Consider the following 25,401-nt stretch of genomic DNA (forward strand, 5'->3'; position numbering starts at 1 on the left):
GATCTTTTAACCTCTGCACCCACCGAGAAACAGCTGTGGTGCATGTGTAAGCACCACACATCTGAATAGTTGGAGGACAGGGGACACAACACAGACACCATGATGGAGCTGAAGATACAGCTGGTTCCAACTGGAGAGATCATCCTTTCACCTGGAAAAAATGGAGAGAGCTGCTGCCAATGCTGTGCCAAGGTAAAGGCAAATTTAAGCTCTTTTTCTGGTCACAGTGACTAGCACACAGATTTATTTTCTCGTTAATGAGAACTTGTACTGACTTATTCAAAAAGACTAACTTCTGCTAAAGGGTTTTACAAAGTACTGAATACAGTGTCAGAATACATTTGCAAATAAGAGATTTCAGTTTTTGATTTTTAATACATGCTGGGTAAAAATGGTAATAAAATACTTTTAAAAAACACTCCACATGGGAATCAAACACAGGACCTTCATGCTGAGAAATTATTATTACTATTATTGTTGTTGTTTTTATTATTATTATTCAAATAAACTTTACATTTCAACCCATACTCAAACAAAATCACAGTACAATTCCAGAAATTAGTAATAGTGTTTTAAAATTAATTGGACTAACAAGGGGGTGGTTGATAGGGATGGGACATGGTACGATAGGGATATGCTGGTGAGCTGCCTGTGTATAAAGTATATAAAAGTATGAGAAAACAGTGGATTGATGAGAAGGTACTGTATTTTGAGTAGTACAATTTATCCATTCCTTCTTTCAGTTACTTCTTCAGTATATATTATACCACTAGCAACAACCCAGGTTTACTTAATAAATGAATGAAATCATTATTTTTTTACTAACTGCTCAATCCTGGTTACAGCTGGCCCTGAAACACTGGGTGCAAGGTGGGAAAATAACCAAGATAGGGCACCAGTGCACCATGGGATATCACATACTAAGATATTCATTCACTTATTTCTTTTTGCACATTCTTGGAAAGCGAAAGGAAACCAGAATACCCAAAGCAAATCCAGACAGACACGAAGGTAGCATGAAAAACTCAAAGACAGTGACTTGAGGCAAAGATTAAACCAGGTCCCGAGGATTCATGTTGCTCTGCAGCTTTCACTCTACTGGCTGTGCCACTGTGCTCCCTGCCAGGTCAAATACATATGCAAAAAAAATATGCAAATCCTTCCATTTGTTAATTTAATAATATTGACGTATGTGGACTCATCTTTTTCTTCCTGGTGCCCTTCATTCGTTTTGTTTTGGCCCTAAATTGGCATAAAAAAAGCAGTTTTATCAAATTTGAGTAAATACAATTTAACTGTAAATTTGTCACCATATACACTATAACTGGTATTGTTGATTTTGTTAGTGTTTTTACAGTAACTGCTCCAGCTGTTTGTAAGTTGTACAACAAGAACCAGCAGGTTCTGTAGGTTCGTGTTTGGTTTAGTTCTTTCCTGGTGTGTGATATAATTGCCAATAGTAGCTTACCTTATAAACACTGCCACCTAATGGTAACTGTGCATTATAGCATTAAACAGCACATTGTTTCTGTATCCATAGTGAGTATTTACTACTTATGTAAACCAGTAACAATAAGAGTACATATATTATTGTTTTAATAATTAAACAAAATGATTAATGGTCTATGAATAAGTAACCAGTACATTCATTGTTATGAACCTGAGCAGATGTCAAGCCATGACGTCAGTGCTCTTGTATAATTGTCAAAAGTTGCATAAACTGGAATTTAGTTTTGACTAAATTCAGAATAAACAACACTAATAATTTTGATATTTTGGCACATTATGCATTTTCCTACCCTTTTCACCAGGTGACATCACCTTCTGACTGTGTGTGTGTGTGTGTGTGTGTGTGTTGCATCAGCCTAAGAAATAAATTAACCTATTAAGCTATTGTTGTATGAGCTATCACTGGTGACAGGAGACAGGTACACACCCTGTACTAGGGCTTGTCAGTTCAACTCTGCCTCGTCAACAGGATACAACCTTTCCTCCCAGCTGAGCTCCCTTAAACTAATCTGTTTAATACTGTTCTCACACTGATTACAAGTCAGAGCAAAGCAATATTACAGAGGAACCTACACACAAGAACAATCACACCTCCACTTTGACTATAGTAGCACATCAAGTCCATTATAGTGCAGATTACTGAGTTTTCAAGGTCAAAAGTTCACATTTGCTTTACATAAGTGAATTTGTTTAAGTGAATACATCATTATGTTAGTAAGAGGAAGAAGGAGTTTTAAAATCGCTGAAAATTGTCTACATTAAAAATATAAATAATAAAGTGATTTTAATAAAATAATTAAAATAATGACAGTGTCTGATGAGTGTTAGTTATATTTTAGTGTAGTGACCTGTTATTTAATAAAGCCCAGGTAGAGTTCTGAAATATATCATTGTTGCTTTATCTTCTTTTAAGTATTCAGTATTTATTTAAAATAAATGTAGTAGTTTTTAGCTACCTTTATTTACAAAAACTTAATGTGAAAACATCTGATGCAACCTGACTAGGAATAATAATAATATTTCTTAGGATTTCAACGTCATGTTTTACACACTTTGGTTACATTCATGAAAGAAATGGTAGTTACTCATTACACAAGAGTCATCAGTTCACAAGTTTAATGTCAAACACAGTCATGGACAATTTTATATCTCCAATTCACCATACTTGTCTTTGGACTTGGGCTGTGGGAGGAAACCGGAGCTCCCGGAGGAAATCCACACAGACACGGGGAGAACATGCAAACTCCACATCGAAAGGACCCGGACCGCCCCACCTAGGAACTGAACCCAGGACCTTCTTGCTGTGAGGTGACAGTGCTACCCACTGAGCCACCGTGCCGCCCTAATAATAATAATGATAATAATAATAATCCATCTTTACTAACTGCTTCAACCCTACTATCCCTCTCGATCTTCCAACTATAACTACCTCCACTTTTCTTGAAAAGGTTTCCAAAAGATTGTGAAATGTGTGTGTAGCAATTTGGACCCATTCAGTTAAAATAGCATTTGTAAGGTCAGGCACTGATATTTGGCTCCCAATCGACACTTAAATTTACCTCAAAGGTGTTCAGTGTGGTTTAAAGTCTGGGCTAAGTGCAAAATATTAGAATTTCTCCAGTGCAAACTTGTCAAACCATGTCTTTCTTTAAGGTACTAGTTTTGGGCAGAGGGTAACAGTCATGCTAAAAGAAGAAGAACAGAAAATGCCACAAAGTTGGAAGGATATTTATTTTATTATATTGATTTCATTCACCTCTTAGCAATAAGTGTTCTACAACACTTAAACTTAATAATTAGGAGGCTTATCCACATACTTTTAGTCATGTAGTGTTGCTTGCTGTGCAGAATTGAGAATCCTTGCCATAGTAAATGACGTCAGTCAGATGTAATAACAGGGATCATCATTGGATGGCAGTATAAGTCGGTGTTTACTTCATAAGAAACGCCTAGTCCTGAGCTCTGTGTTTAGCCCTGGAGCTGCTGTAACCACAAAACAAAAGTGGTTTATTATTGACAGTAAACAAAAGCCATTACGCCTGGATAACCAATTATTCATCTACTTCTAATTCACTTTTACACAGGTCTCTGTTTCGGTGACTTTCACTTCATGCTAGGTGTATTAGCCTATTCTACTAAATGAACTAAATCTAGTATAGCATTAATATTGTGTATAGTCTCAGTAATGTTACAGTATATTGTCAGTAAGGTGTGTGTTGTCATATGCAGATCACACTGACAGTGGTTGTGGGTTTGGCGGTTTGAACTTCCTGTTAGAAGGTGTGTGGTTAGTGGGTGGGGTTGGCTTCGGCTTTAACATTTTTACCATGCAGAGAGGCCAGCACACACAGTCCAGCATGGCTACTACACCAGCGCTCATTCAAACACTGTGATTCCTGACCAGCGAATAATCTACACACTCGGCTCATATTTCTGTTCATCACCTTACACCTACACCTACTCGCCTTATCACCAGAGATAGAGGATCATTATACTGCGACCTTATTCCTGTACATTTATAACACAGCTTCAGTTCAGAAGAGCCGGTAAAGATTACAGTCCGCTTGCTTCTGGAGACCTACAGCAGGAGGCGACTCGTGTACTGACCGGAATTCAGTCCTGCAGTTTGGGTTCAGCTGAATGAATGAAATGTTAATGTGAATACAGGACGCGGTAAGATTTTGGACAAGGACTGACTGACTGCAGCGTTGTGAATTTGAGGTAAGAACATTAGAAACTCGCCTTTAGATTCACTTGTGTAACCTTCAACAGTCATTCTTATTATAAGCAAAGTGATTTCATGTCTCCTGACAGAAATACATTAAAATAATGAGACATTGATCCTGCAAAAGTTACAGAAAGGCAGTTTCTACATTATTAGTGACTTGCCATTTTTGTAATTCACATAGCATTTCCACTGACTTGGGCAGTGTGGGTGTAATGTAATAACATCAATGTTTTGTGGGCTTTCCATTATATGTGACTTTGCCAGTTTTCTGTCTGTTGCAGTTTGTATTACATCTTTAAAAAAGATCAGCCAGTCCATGTTATGAAATTCACAACACATAATTACTGATCTAGGCAGCGTGGGTGTGGTTTCTCAGAGGAAAACTAGTCACTTTTCATATTATAGCTTATTTCACTGTTTTATATCTTCGGCCACATTTTTATTCATTCTCTGGGAAAAAAAGGTCAGCAAGGCCATTCTGGAATATATTCACATACTGTATAGACTGGCCTAAGCAGTACAGGTTTTTTATGCCAAGATTTCGGTGATTTTGCCAGCTTTTGCACATGGTTTATTTTTAAAAAGGTAAGCCAGTACAAGTTAGGATAGAATGAAATTCACATATACACTGACCTGGGCAGGCTAGGTGTAATTTAATGAAAACAGTGTTTCTTGTGGGGGAAAGTTGCAGTAAGTCAGTTTTCCATAATATGTCTTACTTTGTGGAATTTAGTTTTCACTCTTTAGTAAACAAAACTGAAAGTTTCATGTTGTATTTAACCTAGGCTGTCTATTGACAGAGGGGTGTGGCTGTAGTTTTTATATTTATTGCACTTTATAATGGAGTGAACTGAACTACAGGGTATATTTAAAGGCTTTAAAGTTGTCATGCATCCTTCTCTAGATGTGTGTCAGTTGACTTCATTTTTATTTGTTCAGTAGACTGTCTCCAACATACTGACAGAACTCCAATATTAAGAGACTATTTTGGTTGTAAACAAATGAAATACAGCTCAACCTGTCCGTTGCTGTGTTTTATAAGGTTAAAGTCAGCCAATTTGCCATATTATAGACTTTATTTTTGTTCATGAGACTTAACCTTTCACATTGTTTGCTTATATGGGCAACAAGTAAAATCATTTACTGTGCTTTGAGGTATGTTCAATGCCTCTGAGATGGTCTTGTGTCCTCCAGATTAGCCAACAACATGCGCTCTTTGCAGTGTTCACACTGCTTGACATTGTATTTTGGGAGATTTCAGAAGTGATCTTAATCAATTTTTTTGTTTCCATTGACATGATTTTTTCATTATTTAGACAGACAGACAGATTATTGATTCCTAAGGAAATTTAGACCTCAGTATTTAAAATGTCATTATTGTCATCATGTCACGCAGCAGTGAGTCAGTGACATGTTGAGGTTGTCAGCAGGTCATGTCCTTCAGTGTCCTCATACACATTTCTTCCTGGTGCCCTTCATTCATCGTATAACTGTCATGTTACTTCTACTGTCTCACACATTACATCAACAAGGTAAATATGCCTCAAGGCCTAAGTGGGGAATTCAGGGAAAGAAAACCTCTGTTGTTTAATATACTGAGTGGCATTGTTGTAACTGTCACAGTAAACAAGACAGATGTGTTAGTTTAGTAGCCTGATAAAGTATAAGATATTTCTCGTTAAGTGAAAATGGGTCAAAAAGAAAACTTGCCTTTGTGTCTGTGGGCTCTAGATTGCAATACTCTTAACATTATTGAAAATTTGCCACAGGTATAATTGCTGACAAATATACATTCTAAATTACAATTTTAAACAATAATTTACCTTTATTATGTATCATTTACTTTAAATATTTGGAGAAGTTTACAACAAAGAAGTTTAACTGACAGTCATGTTACGGAATACTAGTAGAAATTTTGTTTCAATTCTTTGAGTCCACCATTACCCCTGGTAAAGTGACATTATTAAATATTTGCACTTTAAGTAATTTCACTTTATTTATATAAATAAATGAAGACTTCCTGTAAATTTCTCAAGAGCCGTAGGCCTCTGCTTTGGTTAAAAACATAATAGATTTAAGCTTAACTGCTATTGTTGCAAATGTTGTAATTAACAAAACAGGCTTGCTAGGTCATTAGTTTGATTAAGGTATGTGGAACTTTTTTAAAAGCAGTATGTAGCCACAAAATCTTGTGGACAGCCCTCCACGTTTAGGTGTTATGTTACAATATGGTGTAAACTTTGCGGCAGCAGGTTGATCAAAGTCCTTTACTGTATAATACGTGTTCCATAAATATGTGGTTTGACAAATTTGGCATAAAGCAACTCTACTTGTCAGAACAGATACCTGACCTCAACCCCCTTGAACACAGACACTTTAACATTTTGTGAAAGAAGACTTGACAGCTGTTATATATTTTGTAATGAAAATGACACACACATTTGTAAGTAAATGAGTAGCCATGTGTGGATTTGTGTTCAGTCTGTTCTACTACATTTACACTGTGAACCTCAGTGAAGACATGACGTCATTCAGTTCATTCATTTGCATGTCAGTGAGCTTTTCCCAAGCTGATTGCTCAGGCCTTTAAACTGTAGTGGATTAACATGTCCCCATTCTCTAGCAACCAAGGTTGGGAGAGATTTTGGTTAAGCTAAAACCACAACAACTTCAAAGTTTGATAGTCCGATATGGTATGTGGAATTCCTTTGCAACTGACTAAGCAACCACAAGTAATTAGCTTTGACTGTGGCTAATGACTCTGTACTGTCTTTCCTGCATTAGTTTAATTCATGTCAATTTAATTTTCCCAGTGTCCCAGGTACATAAACAGTTCTTGGCTAACATTTTTCCATGAACATACCCAAATAGAACATTTATATCTTTACAGTTATGGTCATACCTGGCTGCTCCAATAATATTTGTAATAATGTTGATTCAATGTTGTCATAAAATTTGCTTCATTAATGGGTGTGACTTCAGTGCAGTAGCAAGTCATGACTTTTAATCTTGGCCCTCTGTCCCATTCTCACCCTGTCTGAAAAAAAACCCTGCCTTGTTTACTGTGTTCTACAACAGCATTTTAGAGCCACTATTATTTGTTTATGTTTGACCTTGAGAATAAAGTTGTAATACTTCATAAATTCAGTTTCTTGCAAAGCATTTTCAGCGTTCTTTTATTAAAACAAACTGATGCTATTGCCAAGCTCGCTGAGAATTTAAGCTGGACTGAAGTTCTTTCTAGTGATAGCAGAGGGTTATGAATGGGCTTATTTAATCCATCCCTTTACATTCCAGCACAAATTGAATAGGCAGGTATGAAGGATTTATGTGCTTGCATTTGTATTTCAAATTGTAAGTAGATTGAATTTGAACTAATCACTTACGATATATACAGTATATATAATTTATGTTTAGAATATTTTAGGCCCTGTCTGAGGGCCTACAGGGTCCTAATGGTTCCCCTCTCCTATATAATAAATGGACTATATATATACTAAATGTATGTTTTATTGTTGTACCAACAGTTCCAGCATGACCCACTACAACACTGTCCAGCAGAAAGATAGTACACATGAATGAATAATCAGTGTTGACCTTAGAAAGCTGCCATTGTCATTCAGTATTTGCACTGGAGTTGAAGTCATTGCTGTTATATTGATTTTTCCATCAGAGTAACACCAGTCACCGTGGGACTGTGCTCTGGAAAGAGACATATTGTACATTTTTGAGAGCTCTAGGACTCTGAAAACATGGTTTGAATTAAGGTGGAATTGGGGAGGTCTGACCCACCTAATTAATACTTGAACTCCTCCTCCCCCAGGAAGAGGTAAAAATAACAGTTTGGGGGAAAGGGGTCGTTAGTTAATATATAAAGTTCACCCACCCCCCAGTCGTCACTGTATAATTCGCACTCTGGTTAAAAGCACAGCAGCTTAGAGCTTAACAGCCATTGTTGCAAATGTTATAGTAAACAGCACAGGCTTCTCAGTTTAATAGGATTGTGTGTTAGGTACAGTTTCACATTTAGATGCAGATTTAGTGGCTTTTAATAAGTATGAACCTTGGCAAAAAGAAAAGACGTCATTCAGCATTTGCACTTTCAGCTAATTTGCTAATATAATTTTTCCAAAGTAAATGTGCCTGATTAGCAAGCTTTTCAGCTGTATGGGACTAATCCTTGGAAGGCAACTCCCTGTACATTCAGAGACTGGTTTGGGTAGAGGCTTGACTGCCACACTGGCATTGTAGTAAATGTAATAAATAATCATCACATCAAAACGAATCATTGGAGAAGACGCTGTATTTAAATGCAGAAAATAGTGAACTAGTTCAGCATTCACTATGTATGTTAATGTCCAAAAGTATGTGGACACCCCTCGTAATTATTATGTTCAAGTGTTTCCGACACAGTCATATCCTAAAAGTTGATCAAATCAGCTGTAAAAAGATTGACTGTGGCCTTGTAAACTATAGCGGGGTGGGGGGATTTTTCTATTCTTTTGGATTGCACATTGACAGGAGACATACTCACAAATGGTTAAGAGCCCTGGGTCTTTAGTTTTTGGTTAAAAGTAAAAGCTTTGGGACTTTTTTTTTCAGCTGTCCCTGAACCCTCCCATGTCTGATCCGTGTCAGCAGAACACTTTGTGTACTCTTGCCGCTGGAATCCACACTGGATTTTAATGGTGTCTTAACCACTTAACCACTTGTTTAGTCTGAAATTATACTCCAATCACTCAATGTTCATCAAATGTTTGTGAATGTAGGTGGTGATTTGCGAACTTCTCTGTGATTGGGATCTTAAGGCAACCATGACATAGACTAGAGGAAAAACCTTGTATTCTGGGCAGGTCAGTGCCAGCTGTCAATGTGTCAGTGGTTTTGGAGAGTGCTCAACGGGGATACACCTGCTTCTGTAATGCAGAGGGCAGGAAACACCCATGTCCGACCAAAAACGCTGCCAAAAACGTTTACCCTTTCTACTCTGGCTCAGTTTAATGTTGCTCAGACTTGCTAGATTTCCTCTCTCAAGAGAGTGACAGCTCCAGAAGCTTCCTAATGACGTAGTCTGTTTTTAAATAGCAAATGTATCTAGGCTTAAAAAGGAACAGAAAGGGCAGCTAAGCATAAATGTAAAACTCATTTCCTGTGATCACAAGCAAATCTAAAATCTTAAATACCCTTAGCTGCATACAGGGGTGGGGACCATGAGGAACACCAAAAAAAAACCCTCAGTATGTAGATTTGGTTATAAGGGGAATGAGTAAACGTCTTGGCACGTTATTGGGTCATTGTTGGGTCTGCAGCTTGACTCAATTTAGCTGTGGCTTTTCCACTCAACGCTTCACAAGCCTGATGGGCAACGCCCTTGGACTTCAGTCCGTTGCATATCAGGAAAAAGTATGAGCTACAACTTGGTCTGCCGTTGTGCTGAGTAGGAATAGGTATTTTAACCCTTTCTTCCAGTTGAATATTAACATTACTGGATATTCATGAATTTAAATGTTCAGTACCAGTGAAAAATATTTCAAATTTGATTTCAAGATCAAACATTTCAAATTTTAAAAAAGTTTAAAAAAAACAATTATAAGCAGCTGCAAGGATGTATAATGTGCCTAAATTCAGTCATTTGAATGACTACTTTACATCTATTTTAGTCAATTTATCTTAAGAAAACTTAAGAAAAAGTTTTTTCTACTTTATTCACCCGACAAAGAACATAAAGCGAGATTAGGTAAATTCATTCTAATAAGCATCCAGATATCCAATTACCATGCCGGTTCATGGCATTGTGACTTAGTTTACAGCTTGTAGCTTATTCATTGAATTGTATGGTATGATATGGTTGGTATTTGCTCTGTTTGGTATTATTTGCCTTTTCACCGCCACTATTACATTACTGTGTACTTAGCACCATTCAAATTCATCTGCTTAGACAAGGCCAATTTGCTGACTAGGTAGATTAGGGGGCTTAAAGTCCCTGAGCACTGTATTTCTACATACATGCACACTCATATACACACACACACACACACACACACACACACACACACACACACACACACACTATAACCATACTGATTAATCCAGTGATGTAGGATGTTTTTGGAATCCTTTCTAAACCTTCCTCTGTTTTGTAACATTAGCAGACAAGAACAGCTCGAGGGTCAGGGGCTAATACTGGGCCATCAGAAGAACACTTTGCAAATTTTTTAATGGATGTTAAAAATTTGCTTGTAAATGTAGCTTGTTTTCTTGTCTATTAACCTGCAGCTCAGTGCCTGGTAATTCATACATTTATGGTATCAATTTATTACCTTGTGTTGCTGGTTGGTTCTGTGTACAGACCATTAGACTTTGTGTAATTAGCATTAATATAACTGTTCTCAGTTGTTATCAAGTTACTACTATTAAGCAACAGTCATTAACTTGTAGTCATTATTTTCCAGCTCACCAGCTTCACAATGATGCAGGAGGTAGGTTAAAATTTGGGAATCACCCTTGTCCTTTTGTTCCTTTCGTCCCTAGTGACCTCAGTGACCCATGTATTAAGGCCCTTTCATCCCAAATCCTGGAACCTGGGAACCTGGTAAAGTTGTTTAACGTGATGTTGCACCTGACTTACAACTGTTAGTTTTCCTCCTGCTGTTTCTCCACTGCACTATTATTTAATACCAGCCCTCCAAATAGAGTTTACATGAATGTACTGGCTAATTGAATTGGCTAATTTTGCTGATGTATTACTTTACACTTGCGCTACACTGTTAATTACAGTACATAAAGTTGTATGATGGCAATCATTGGCAAATGTATTAAAATCCTGGTTAACAATGAATATTTGAAGGGTTATGGTGATGTGTATTGACAGCAGGAGCTAAACATAACGTACCCTTGTGTATATATGTTACGATGTATTTGTAACCCACTTCTCCTTCCATTAAAGAGCTAATTCCCACCTACTTACTTAGGCCAGTCTTGTGTTACAAAAATCTGCTATTAATTTTGGGCTAATTTGAGGAAAGTTGGATAGGGTTTGGCCCTGTTCATAGCAGTTTTTGTACTTTAACAAAATCCTTTCCAACCATGAAGCTGTTGTACAATGTTGTTTGTGAAAACTATGCACATTGTTTTACTATATCAATATATGGCAATATATTGCAAATTGGTTTCTTTTGCTTGCCATGGATTAAGATTAACATAATACCCCTTTCCATATGAAAATGAATACAAATAAAGTTATTGTTTTGGAGCTGCTGTTACTTTTGTTAATGCCTTCTTTGCATAATATGTATCAGGAAGTATTTCCACCCAACCTACTGATCACACTTTCAAATTTCCTGCCAGTTCTATTGATCCTGTTATTCAATATACAGCCTATTTTCAGGCAAATCAGAGATTAGAACCCAAGACTGCACCCATGATTAAATTGCTTTACCATGTACCCAAACAGAGGTGTAAAACACATCATGGTAACTACCAATCTAGAGGATGAACGTGAGCACATGCTGTCAGTAAACAGTATTTAGCTCTTTTTGTCCATAGAGTGCTGAGTTTGCTTTAAACGATCAGTGCTGGTTAGCAGAAAAGTGTTTGGTCTTTTACTGTTTTAATTCTCTTTATTCTTATCCTGTTTCACACAATCATACATGTCAGATCTGTTGTAAAACATGAACAGGGTTTGGTTTAGAACTGATTAAATCTGCTAGGTGGGGTTTTACTTTTTAACCACAGTTAGCAAAGCAAAGTCCAGCAATGGTTTATGATTTACCTGCTTAGTAACATCTGATTCAACACAACAGTTCATTACATTGAGGCTTTATGAGAACTGAGGAGTGTTCTTAGCATGTTTGTCTAGTCTTTTTCATATGGCTTTTGTGCAGGGTCAGTAAGGTAATACTGGTCATGGCTAGTTTCATTTTCAATTCATGGGACTGTTACAATCTGGGAACAGAATTGAGACCATGGCCCTGACTAACTACTCTAGAAATGCAGATTTGCTTACAGCAACAGTGAGAGGAACCACTGAGTACTTAGGCTGCATATATGAGCAAAAACCCTAGGAATGATTTTAAAGCGAGTCTAAGAGGAGCTCTTAAATGACATTAATAAACATAAAAATAATTATACAGAGCAATTTACCAAACTGTGTTTTGTATCTGGATTAGATTTTTTTGCTTTTAATTCAACTCAAGGTTTGATCTCTCTTAAAAAGAAAAATGGGGAGGAAACAGCTTGGGAATTTGAACACCGCCAGGGAGATGGAACTGATATCTGCACCCAGATAAGAGTGGAATGTGCAGAACTGTGAGTGATTGAGTATGTGGGTTTCGCAATTTCCAGCTAGTGCTAACAAATCTCACAATCGGATCATTATCACATTTCGCCAGCACAGGATTATGTATGTACTTATGTAGACTTTAAAAAAATAGTAAGGTTATTATCAGTAATGTGAGTATTTAGTGCATTTAGGCCTTTAATCAAATCTCCTTCATATTAAAAATGTGCATAACAGTGCCCTGTCCAGGGTATTTATGTCTTGTGCCAGTGTTTCCCATTGGTACTGGACCCAGATAAGATTAGATAAAGCCCACACGGACAGTATTCAGATCCCTTGACGAGAACATCCCTCATTAAAACCTCCTCAAGACAGCACATAAACTCAGACTGGGCACACAAATGCCATTTTATTCATTAGTCTACATTTAATCACCCATTATGACAAAGTAAAAGCGTGTTTTTAGAGCTTTCAAAAATTAGTTGAAAAACAACAACTGAGTTCTCATGAGAGTACTTTGTAGAAGCATCATTAAAAGCAGTTACAGCTGTAAATCTTTTTGGATACGTCTCTACAAGCTTTGCACACCTTGATTTGGGTAGTTTATCCCATTCTTTATGGCAGATCCTCTAAAACATTTATCACATGCTGTACCTTTGTGAACTACCATGTTCAGGTTTCTCACTGACGTTTGATAGGGTTTAAGTTTAAGAACATTTGGAGACTTGCCCCCAAGCCACTCCAGTGTTGTTTTGACTGTATGCTTTGGGGCATTGTCACATTGAAAGGTAAACTGTGGAAGTACTTATGTGTACTCTTCAGGGAATATTCCTATATCCTCTGCATTTATCCATCTCTTAATTTTTACCAGTTTTTCAGTCCCTGTTGCTAAGTAGCACCCCTTTAGCATAATGCTGCCACAACATGTTTTCCCATAGCGATGGTATTAGCTAGGTGTTGTGCAGTACCTATTTTTGCCAGATATAGTCCTTGTTGTTTTGCCCAAAGAGGTTAATTAATCTCAGACCAGAGTCTTTTTCTCTTGTTGCCAGAGTCTTTTACATGCCAGTTAGCAATTCCAAGTGAGCAGATATATGCCCTTTAACCGTGGCATCCACCATCCGTCTATGGCGGCCTGAATGCCAAATCAAGGTTCAGGGCTGTGCCAAGCTTCTTACATTTCAAACTTATTAAGGCTGTTGTGGTCCTGAGAACACTATAAACCTTTGATATTGCTTTATATTCTTGCCCTGATCGATGCCGAACCATAATCTGATTGTGGAGTTTCACAGACGGTTCCTTGGACTCCATGTATTTCCAAACTATGTCCACTTAATTCAAATTGCAACATGATAGATCTGCCTTCATCTGGCTATTATGATATCTTTGCTTTGTGTTAATTACAATATCGACATAATATTGACATAATTAATTGTGAAACATAAAAAAGTTTAGTTGAACGGCACAGCTACTTTTCACAAAAATGTTCTGAATATGTCCATATGAGTCCCTTATGATCTATGCTCTTACTTTCACTTACTATTCGTAACGCTGGCATCTCCTAACCAATGTGCTATGTGTGGAATGGCAGGGCTTGATCACTGTCATGATTTCATAAGTGCTGTCTGTCTGGTCACAAACTGGGAATAATTCCAGATGCCCTGTGTGAATAAAGGGTTCTTCCACCACACCCTGCCTCTGACATGCTGCTGTGTGGATTAATAGTGGCTTAAGTGAGTGCCCTTACTGCTACATTGTGCTAACCCTCTGCTAGCTAAGGAAATTATGTTGTAATGCGTTTAACATACCAGAGATGTTGTGATATGGCTGCGGTTTCAGAGTTTCAGTAAATTCCTCAGTGCTCACTGTTTTTTTAATGTTTTTTCTTTAAGCTAAAAGTTTAGCCATTGCACATAGATTGTTAGTTTGAGTCTTACCACTGTTATTTATCTCTATTAGTGAAATTGTATTACATGAATAAAAACATATGTACTTCATTTCTTTGTTTTACCTCATTTTGCTCTATCCCTATTCAGATTTATTTGATTTCCCAGCGAACTCTACTGTTTGCCCAACACACTTACTAGGCGGGAGGGATGCACATTAGCATGTGCATCTTCTATCAGGTGTAAATCCAGCAGCACATTTTTACTCCACAAGTGGTGGATGCTTACTAAGAGCCCTTAATGTGAATGGACGATCACAATGTATTTCTGTACGTGTGTATGTACACTCTGTATTTCTCCTCATGCCAGCAGTACAAGTCGCTGTTGCAGCAGCGTTTCCCATTCAGCCCTCCCTCCTTCTGACACCACCACTTGTGTCTGAAACATAAAATCAGGAAAGCATATAAGACTGCTATGTCACAGGCACCCAGGTGGTGCAGCGGGATATTCCGCTAGCACACCAGCACAGAGATTCCGAACTCTGAACCGGTTTAAAGCTCGGCATTGCCACTGGTTGGCTGGGCGCCATCTAGCAAGCATAATTGGCAGCGCCTGCAGCAGACACGTTTCAGACTATGTGGGTCGGGTCTTCAAACCCTGATTGGCAGATAGAGAGGCGCCTGTGCAGAGTGCATAGGTAAATAAAGGGTTTTTGGTTAAAATCACCAAAAATGGTGTAATCACCAAAACTAATAAATAAAACATATTATTGAAATTCCATTTGTAATAAAATATTTTATAAAATAAAATCTAACTCTAATTCTGTGTTTGGAGAACAATTTGGCAATTCCAGTTCTTACTGGATCCCTGCACTCTTGCTTCATTATTAATGTAATTGCTGCAGTTCCCACAGAGAGCTTAACTATGCACGGAAGAACATGCCAGGGTTTGTGCATTCTTCCACCACTCAAGTTGTTGCCTTGCCCTCACAGTACGAGTCACTTTTGGAATGTTAAGAAGGTTATCGGCAATCTCAGTCGGCTAAATGTGTCTGTATAGTGTCTGACCAGGCCGGTGGAACCTGCAAGACTCGAACACGGGTGTTAGCAGTGGTGAACTATCGCACCTATTATAGTTATAAATTTGCATTGTAAAGTTGTGTTTAATGAACATGAATCGAGTTGAACTGCCAGTGGACTTTCATTGGAATTGTGTGTCAACTGGCTTTTTATTATATAAAAGTACTGTTCTTGTTCCTTGCAGTGGTTAGAAATTTCTTTAAATAAACCCTAAATTTTCTTTACAAAAACCCATTTGTTGAAGAAGTATGATGGGAAAGTGATATTTGGGGAATATTAGCTCTTATTTGTACAAAAATAAGAAATATCGTGTTTTTGGAAAAACAACCCAGTTGTTGTAAATCACAAATTAATGGAGGCCAGATGAACCATTAAAACAAGGAAGACTGTGTAGAGAAGATCTTGGTCTGAACATGTTCTGTAATTCACTGTCATCTTGAACACTGAATATGCCTGCTGTGAAGGAACACACTTCCATGAAAAGAGAAAGTTCTTCTTTTCATGTACTTTTCCAAAGTATATCCACTCAGCACTGGACTGGGATGGAAAGTCATGTGGGAACCCCATGCCCTGCTCCCAGTACTGTGACTTGCCCTTATAAGGCTCTGTAAGTATTCTCAGCCCTGGAAAGGAGGAGGAGTCTGAAGCTGCATCACCTCAGACTCAACTGCTTTCTACTTTAACTTCCTGAGTTGGGAGTGCTAGCTGGCATAGGACTGATACAGCCAGGCCGTGCCATGCGCACAGAACAGTGCAGGGCCTTAGGGGTGTGGCTGTGGGGCACATAGGCCTCAGGATGACTGGAATGTTTAGAGTTCCACCACATGTCCCATCCTGTTCTAACTTACTACATTAGTGCCACTTTTGCATGTACAGTATTTGCGGTGAGGGCATTGCTGTTATTTTTTGTGCCAAGAGTATAGAGCAGTAATTTTATCCGAGTGCACCATTTCTATAGCATAACTACTAGGCTTGGGTTAGAGATGTATGTGCTTTACATGAGCCCAGTGTGGTAAAATTACTATTGAAGTCAGAAGTTTACATACATTTGTAAAGAAGATGTATTCAATGAATTTCATTCCTAAAACCCAAGAATAGAAATATGAAGCAAATGAGAAAGATAAGAAGTGCAACAACTTATTGCTGATTTCTTTGACTCTGTTATCTCCATCTCACATCAACCTTGGCATGATGGTGTGATTAACAACGCCTATTAATACCTGGAAACTGCCAGTTCAGTTTCTCAAATCCCTCTAGTGAGAGCTGAGAAGAGTCTTCAATGATCATCTCTCAGTGTTTGTGTCTGCAGGCCAGGCTGCTTTCCCCTTTGGTTAAGCTGGTGTTTTCTAAAGTTTTCCATAAAGACATTAGCCTGGCCTAGAAGTGCTGGATAAGCGGAAAGTGTAACCACCACCTTTAGAGATGAGCTTATATCCAAGCTTTCCTACACTAAAAATAATTATTCAGCATTTTTTGACATTTTGTCTTCATCAACCGCTTTATTCTAGTCAGTGCCAATCGGGCAGGTCCAGTTCCACCAGTAAACATTGGTCACAAGGCAGGGGCACTCTGGACAAATTAGCAAAAAGCTAAGCAAATTGGGAATTGTTTAGCTAGTTGTCTATGGCTATATAACAGTAATGTTATACAATAATTTCTAGATTCACAGCCAGGCTATCGGGGTTGCATGTTTATAACGTGCAAGTCAGTTGTAATCTAGATACACTGAAAAATAACGTCAAGTCAGTGACACCCTCTGGTGACAGACAGTTGAACATCAGTTCTTTCCCTAAAAAGGATTGGTAAGGCACTTTGCCTTGTTTTTTAAAAATAAACTGTATTTAAAAAGTCCAACAACACTGCTGCACCTGATACATTTATATCAGAACAACACACATTACCATGTTATTACAGTGATAGTGACATTGCAGTTCTAAGAAATTGTCCACCACCATCATCTGGTCAGTGGGGGTCCTATTGGGTTCCCCTTTCTATTAATAAATGTGGTAGGGGAGGGTGACAAAGTGTACAGAGAAACAGATAGGCTAAAGTCAGTAATTGTATACCCATCAAGTTAACCTGTGTAGTTGATGTAGCTTATAAAATCAGTGAATGAACATGTCAGATGGGTGTGTCTAAAAAGTGCCCAGTAAGTGAATAATGCAGGTAGAGATAAAGCAGCCCTCTAAAAAAGCTGAATGAATTATATTTTGCTTGTATTAAAAGATTACAATGGCTGGAACGTAAACAGCAGTGGATTTCTGCTGTAACTGCACCTGTGCTACAGATGCAGTGGTGAAGATTTGAAAAATGTTGGGGAATTTCTTTAATGTAGTTGGGATCAGAGCCCAGAATTAATGAGCTTGATTTCATTCTACTCTGGGAAGCAGTGCTCATACTGGCTGGGAAAATACCCCTCCTGCTCTGTACAAGAAACACACTCACATGGGCATGCATTGAGATGTATTACTCATAAAAGCCTGAGCTGGCATGAGTGGTAAGACAGTATGACTTTAGCCTTGAATGAATGAATCCAGTCATTAATAGAGAAATTATGATTTTGGTTGACTCATTTTGGCCATAACATTACTATCATCATAAAGTTATTACATTAAACCACAATAGCAAAATTTGCATTTTTATGTTAGCACAAATTAATGTGAGAGCTGGGTGAACTTTGATTTTCACTTTCTCCTTATCACTTGTTTTTATGACACACTTTCACCTGGTGGTTTTCTGCCCATAAAACCTTGGCCTGTAGGCTCTGACATCGCAGCCAGCCATTGGTCTGTTTTAACCTTTTTCTAACCCTTTTTTTCACACCTCCTTTTGGTCATACTGAAACAAGAGCCTACCTATAACTTCCCCTAGGGCTTGATTCTATTGCCAAAAGTGTTCGGACATTCCTCTTAATTATTGAGTTAAACTCTGTGTCAGTGGCTAGGTGACAGTGAGATCCAGGTTGCTGGGTCACCTACTCTACCAGCTGTGGCACTGTGCTGCACTGGTTAATAAGTTCACTACCATTACTGATAATAGCTTTTTTTTTTCTCCTTATTCCCTTTTAGTTCTGCTTTTCCCAGCATTTTCTCTTCATGATCAGGGGGAAAAAGTGTCTCACACTTTTCCCTGAGCTCCCACCGCTATAGCTCAGAGCCCTGAAACATCAATAAACAAAGAATGACCTATTTTGACCTGACACCAAATTCTCGTGACTGTTCCATGCTGTTGTTAGAGAGCGAAAAGCAGCGTGGACCCTGGCGGCAGTAGGACAGTCAGCTCTGCGTCACCCAGTGAGAGAAGTCCAAGTGTTATATTGTTTGGCTGTCCACTGTGAAGTCCTGGGTTTACATTGGAAAAAGACGTGAGCAGCATTCTGCAGCCGGTTTCATCACCGCACTGTTAGATTTGTGAACAGTTTGGGACTGAACATCAGCACATTCCTTCACATCTGTACCCTCCAGCTTCAGTTTTAACATGATGAGCAGCTGTGCACAGTTCTTAGCTTTTGATTCGTGATTTGATTCCTGGCTGTCCAAGCTGTGAAGTAATTAGATACAACAGATTCTACAAATAGATCAGCTTAGTGCTGCAGTATAAATAGCTCAGAGAGGGGAGGAGGAAGACAAGAGAAGAAGGAGGTGGAGAGAAAGACTAAGAGGAGTGGACTAAATGTGTATTCTGTTCAAAGCAAATATTTTTGACCCGACTCAGCAAAATTCCCAGTGTGGGATTAACACCTAGTGTTCATTTAAGTCCAGATGTAAGTGATTATTCTATGTTGGAGATTTTACTGTGTCCCTCTGCCACACACTTTAGACTTTAACTTTATTGTTCTGTAAATGACTTCACGCATGGTCATTGAGGAATAAAAGAGGTTTTGTATGTCAACATGAAATGACATTGTGATCCTCTGAACCTGGGTTTAAATCTTTACTCTGGTCACCATTTATGAAGAGTTTGGCATGCATCCATGTGGGTTTTATTCATATACCTTGGTTTTATCTTTCCAAAACATGCAAAAAGTGCTTTAAATTGCCCCTAGTAAATTAGTAAATGTGCGATGCTCAGTGGCAGCTAATGGCGCCTTGTCCTTGGTGTGGCTCCAGACCCCCCACACCACTAATAAGAATGAACCCATTCCTAAACATGAATGAACTATTCATGTTCAATATTTTCCAGCCCTCAAATTTTTAAATTTTTTTTATTTATTACTGGATCCAGTAACATGTACCAGCTCTCAAATGACATGCAAAAGGTGGGCTGGCTGCTCTAAATTGCAATTGTGTGGTGTGGTGCTGGGCATTATGTGACTCTCCATAGTCGATACAGCTATCTGTGAGACTCATCTGTGGCACGTAAAAAGAAGCGGCCAGTGAAGCCGCATGTCGGAAAGGCTGCATGATATGGTGCAGCTGCGGAAAAGTTGTTATGATTGGTGTAAAAGCTGTTTAGTGTATATACAAAGAAGTTAGAAGGAATTATAAATGATTATTATGGGCATACTAGTTATTAAAAAAATAGAATATGGATATATATATATTTCATTCAGAACTATTTAATGTAAAGATGTCTTTTAATTTTTACTATAAATATCCAAACATTAACTCTATAGAATAGTTTGCCATATATCTGTACTGATAAATATATCCTCCTGTGAGTCAAGGTCAATCTGTAAAAATGTGATTTGTCTTTACCCAATAAGCTTATCTAGCTCTCTCTATCTTATACTTAACACAGCTGATGTGGAAACTTGTCGAGTACAGTTATAGTTAACTATACTTAGAGATGGTGTTTTCGTGCAGATCTGATAAGCTGAACTTGCATGTAGAAAAACGGTGAGAATACTTAACAGCAGGACTTTCCATTTTCAGATTAGCTAGTCTATCTTTAGGCAGGCCTTGACAGTAAGCTTGTTTGGGCTATGTTTTGTGCACAGGTGCAGCTACGTGGCTCTGTGGTGGGCAGCTGTGGTAAATAATACATCATACAATCAAGGCCAGGCGCGGCGTATGAAATAAAGAGATAGGATCTACTGGTATGGAGTGAAACATCAGCAATAAAAGACTGCATTCTAGATAACGTGTTTGTTTGTACAGTTTCATTGCCAACCATATTGATGGGCATGAAATAACGGGTATAAAACAGGTTGTAAATTTGTTCTTAGGCTAATGTTTGAATACGTGCTGAATCCGAACCTGTGAATTACAGCCGGGACCTGGTACTGATTTATCAGTAGTTACTGATAATGGTCATGATATTTTAAAAAAGATATGTTGCTTAGTAACCAGTTTCTAAATAAAAATCATGCTGGACTTCTTTTTATTAAACTAAAACAAACAAAAACCAGATGCCAAGCCTTAAAGCCTAGCCAAATCAGTAAATAAAAAATCGTAATAATGCTAGCGTATCCCTTACTAATGATAGCAAAAAGCTACTCTGCACAGTAAACCTTTCATATGTCTTAAAAGACGGTAAAATCAGTAAAAAGCTAAGTCTGTGTATGGAGCTAATTATTCTAATGGCTGGTTTCACCTATTGGTGAACAGCCACTTTAAATAGCTGTGTAGTTTTATCTTAGCAGTGTAGCCTTGTTTGTGCAGATTTTCGCTTCTGCCATGCTGGCAAGCTAACGCTAGGTCAAAGAGTTTTAGGCCTTTGCATTACTGTTAGCATTCGCTAACATGAACCTGTGTTTAGACTCATTAGTCCTCTTCAGCTGTGCCTTCTTGTTTAATCCAAACTGACTCAGATGCACTGGCTGATTGGAAATGTGTAATTATTAATATTATTATTGTTATTATTATTATTAATGCATGGCAGCCATTCTAAAAAGTCACTGAGCTTCTGTGGAGCCTATTCTACTGTTACTATTTGTGTGTGGTAATTTTGTACATATGCTAGCCATGCAAATGCACTGAAGGAGGAGTGTGCACCAGTCCTAGACATGCTGCATAATAAACTGACATTTTAGTGTTGTACTGATAATAATACCAGTGCTCAAGTGTAGTATAAGTATATAATACTGATACCATGATATCATTTCTGAAGTGCACACTGACATTTCTGTCTCAGTTGATGCAGTCTTATGTTAAACGATTCTTTTATATCAAAAAGGGTGGCTTAGCTAATTTTATCACTAAAAATTATACCACCAGTAATCATCCAAATTTGCAATCAGACATGAACAGAAAAAACTCCACAAATGTACTGTATTCAGTTACAGTATTTCCCACATGAAACACAATGTCCACACACAGTGACTTACTTTAAATTTGCATCAGCAAGTAAAGATCAAGAATGTTATGCTAAACAGATTTTTTGGCATCTGAAGATTAACAAATGTATTGGTACAGTGTTATTCTAAATGACAGGAACACAATATGAACAAAATAGTGATGTTGGTCAGTAATTTTGTCCATATTATTAACGTATTATTACACAATTCTGGAAAAAGCCTGGTACTGAGTTTGTGCTGCAGAATATGTCTGCTAATTCCTCGCCCTCCTGTTTCTGTGATGCTGGCATTTCCAGACTGAGAGACAGAGCGTCTGGAAAACATTACTCAGATTCCTGCAGACGGGGGCTCTGCTTATGCTCGCAGGAAAAGAGAGAACAGAGGGAACAGAGGCCGAGAGGAAGCATTTATTAGAGCAGATAGCTGAAACAGCTGAAAGTTCAGTCCAATCTCAAAGTGACTGACACTTGTGTGCTCTACGCCTGTCTTCACCAGGTGCCTGTACTGTATTTTAACGGCAGCACATGTCAGCCTGGAGTCTGAATCGTTCTGTCCAGTAGAGGGCACTGCTATTCTAAATGGAGCAATGGATGTGAGCTTGAGTTTGCAAACACAGCAGGTGGACTGGGTTGTGTTGAACCAAGGATATTAAAGGAGAAAGAACAAGTTTACAAGTTTAATACTTACTTTTTAAGTAGTACCCACAATTTGGGTACAACATGTTGGTTCAGCAGATCTGTTGTGATTTTCTGAATCTGGGTTTGATCCTGTTCTCCTCTTGTGTCTTAGAGGAGTTTGGTATGTTCATGTGTTTCCTCCCACATCCTAAAAAGGTTACATTTGCTGTTTTAAATTACCCCTAAGTGTAATTAAGGTAGTGAATATGTGAATTGGACAATGCAGTGGACTGATCTTCTGTCCATTGTGCTTTACTGAAAGGTGGTGGACAAGGTTGCTTGTTTCATTTTTTTTCTGCTTGGCATTGAGTTTTCAAAAACCACACCAAATTCACCTTGTGCATCTTCTAATCACAAACTTTGGTCTTTTTTATTTGGAGTATCCTGCCGTGCCACTGCTTTTGTATGTCTATGGAGATAATTTATGCTGTACTTGATTGTATGCACCTGCTAGCATTGACTTGGCTGAAATAGCCAAATGTGTTATAAAAAGCGGAAATGGATCTACAGTGGACTTTAGCATTGTGAAGTTTCAGCTACTAATTCATGTAATTGATGTTAAAATGCTGTCAAGTTCATTGGCGCTGTTTCTGATCAGTGAAATTACCCAGGCCTGCTGGACGGCTTTCCCACACTCAGCTGTTAAATACAGCCATAAATCGGCTTCTAAATTTTCTTCTGCTGACAAAACCTGTGCTGACAGGGGCAGCAAACACAGAAATGAACAAAAGGAACACTTGGCATAATCCTTGAATTTATTTTGATTTAACAATGTACGCCAGATTCCAGAAGCAGTTAGCTTAATGGCTCCTCATTTTCAATTTGTCTGTGTTTACTCATTAGCCCTCACCATTGGCGGTCAGGTCCAGATGTGTGATGCCTTGCTGCATCATACCTTGTAATATTAAACACAGCTTTAAAGTCAGAAGCAGTAAAAGACAGGCAAAATGAGTGAGAGTGTGTGTGAGTGAGTGAGGGAGGTATGGGAGGAGGGGGAGTGTGTCACTTTTCATAGGGACTTGTGTGTTCATAGAGTTTTCAGAAAAAGAGAGAGGGGGTATATAAGGAGAGAAAGGAAAGAAGAAACAGGAGAAGAAATGGCAGCTGGAATGTTGTACAAAGAGCAAGAAAAGCAATGGGTTTTGGAGTGATATCTCAGAGGTGGATGCCAGTTCTGTCAAAATAACTATACAAAACATCAAAAAGGAAGAAAAGATGAAGTACCGATTGTTGGTAAGAACTTTTTTTTTGTCTTGAGTTTGCTGTAAGTGCTCCAAGGTATGGAATGTAATACAACCAAAAGTCTCTATTAGGTGTTTGTAAGTGTATATCATGATAACAAAGATACATCTAATCATTGTTAAACATTGGTACAATCTTTGGTTGTGCTAAATTTTTTACAACCAACTTATATTTGCATAACAGACTTCATTAAGCAGCTTTTCATTACAAACTCCTATTCTGTTCAGTTAGTCTTGTATGAATGAAATTTCTCTTCTTGCATAGCATCTTTACTGCAAAACATTAACAATCACTAATATCAACTTTAGATATCAACCAACTCTTTATCTCTTATTTTGATAGGAGTGTTATCTTTTAGGATGACCTTGCCCCAGTTACACTGCATGAGGGGTCAATGTTTTTGTTAATGATAAATATGGCATATATTCATAAATGCTTTGGCATTTGAAGTCATTAGATCACAACTTGGTTGAACAATAATGGGAGATTTTAAACAGACATGTTTAACAGCATGTTTCACCTCTATTATCAAAGAATCTAAGGCCACAGTTTACTGAAGCTGGTGGCTCATGATGGCTAAACACCTTACTAAAACTGCATATTTTATTATATACCTACATATCCACCCATAACTTGATCGTCATGCTTTGTAATGATTTGTTGCTTAAACTTGATAACAGTTTCATTCAAGTTTTTAAACACTTTTAAACACTAGTGTGCGGGTGACACAGGAGTCTATTATGCTAGCATGCCACCAGTAAGATCCTGGTGCAAATCTCAGAATCTCAGTACTATTGGCTGGCCAGGCATCTACACAGATATGATTGGCTATGTGTAAAGGGAGGGGGGTTGGCCTAATCCATGTGATGGCTTGGCACCCTGTGCTCAGTGTTTGCTGATTAGAAAAAAGACCTGCCGCAATCTTGATGATAATGAAATGAGATGAAAAAAAATCTCTGTGTCTATCTGTTCTTTTATATCTGGTTTATATCTGATACCTCAATACTTGTGTATGTATGGAGGCGTGTAAGTGTAGCCCGATTACAAAATATCAATGTCCTTGGCTTTCTGTGAGTTTAACAAGGATAATGAAATGAAGAAGTTATGCTGCTAATGCTGTCTGTAGGCTGAAGGCTATTATACATTGCATGTTTCTTATTGTACATTTCATCCCACTGAAATCATAAGCCACAACCGACTCCGCTGTTATTTACATGCTGTCATTTACATTTATACATTCAGCAGAAACTTTAATTCAAAGCAGTTTTTAAAGAAAACCAGCAGTGGAGCTCAATCCAGAAATTTGAGCAGAAAATTCCCAAGTCACTGCTATAGAATTTTAAGTTTCTTTTAGAGTCAAAATACAGGACGAGTATCGTTTACATTTAAACATTTGACACTGTAGACAAAAAGCACACAAGTGCAACATAATAATATTTGTAATAGTTTGGGATAATTTTTTGTTTTATTAGATGGGTGCCAATGTGTTACTGACACCATTTCCCAGACTCCCCTTGTGCTGCTTTGTTTAACCTTCACAGGAGAAAGGTACACAATGCAGTAAAAATATTAAATTTACAAATGGTTCATTTACCTTTAACCAAAATAGTTACTAGTTACATTATAGTGGTGGGACAGGGTGGGATTAAGTCCTATTAGCATCCATAGTAGTATTTATCAGCAATTCTGATACATATAACACATATTTATATGTATATTAATTGGCTACAATTGCAGTGGGGAATGATCTTGATATGCTATAGT

The 25,401-nt window shown here is 37.9% G+C and overlaps 1 protein-coding gene across 3 annotated transcripts in view; it reads left to right on the plus strand.

The window, feature by feature from the left end:
• The window catches only part of myo1cb (myosin Ic, paralog b), a 62,775-nt gene continuing 37,374 nt past the window's right edge, over positions 1 to 25,401 (plus strand). Inside the window, exon 1 of one of the 3 annotated variants that reach the window (XM_063017393.1) lies at positions 1 to 192. In XM_063017393.1, coding sequence (XP_062873463.1) covers positions 100 to 192 — 93 coding nt within the window. In that variant the 5' untranslated portion in view covers positions 1 to 99. Of the gene's footprint in view, positions 193 to 4,104; positions 4,231 to 23,550; positions 23,629 to 25,401 lie in introns of those variants that run through there. The other 2 variants (XM_063017395.1, XM_063017394.1) reach the window with 2 other exon arrangements.

Source organism: Trichomycterus rosablanca, chromosome 20 (genome assembly GCF_030014385.1).
Source record: "Trichomycterus rosablanca isolate fTriRos1 chromosome 20, fTriRos1.hap1, whole genome shotgun sequence".
Classification (NCBI taxonomy): Eukaryota; Metazoa; Chordata; class Actinopteri; order Siluriformes; family Trichomycteridae; genus Trichomycterus; species Trichomycterus rosablanca.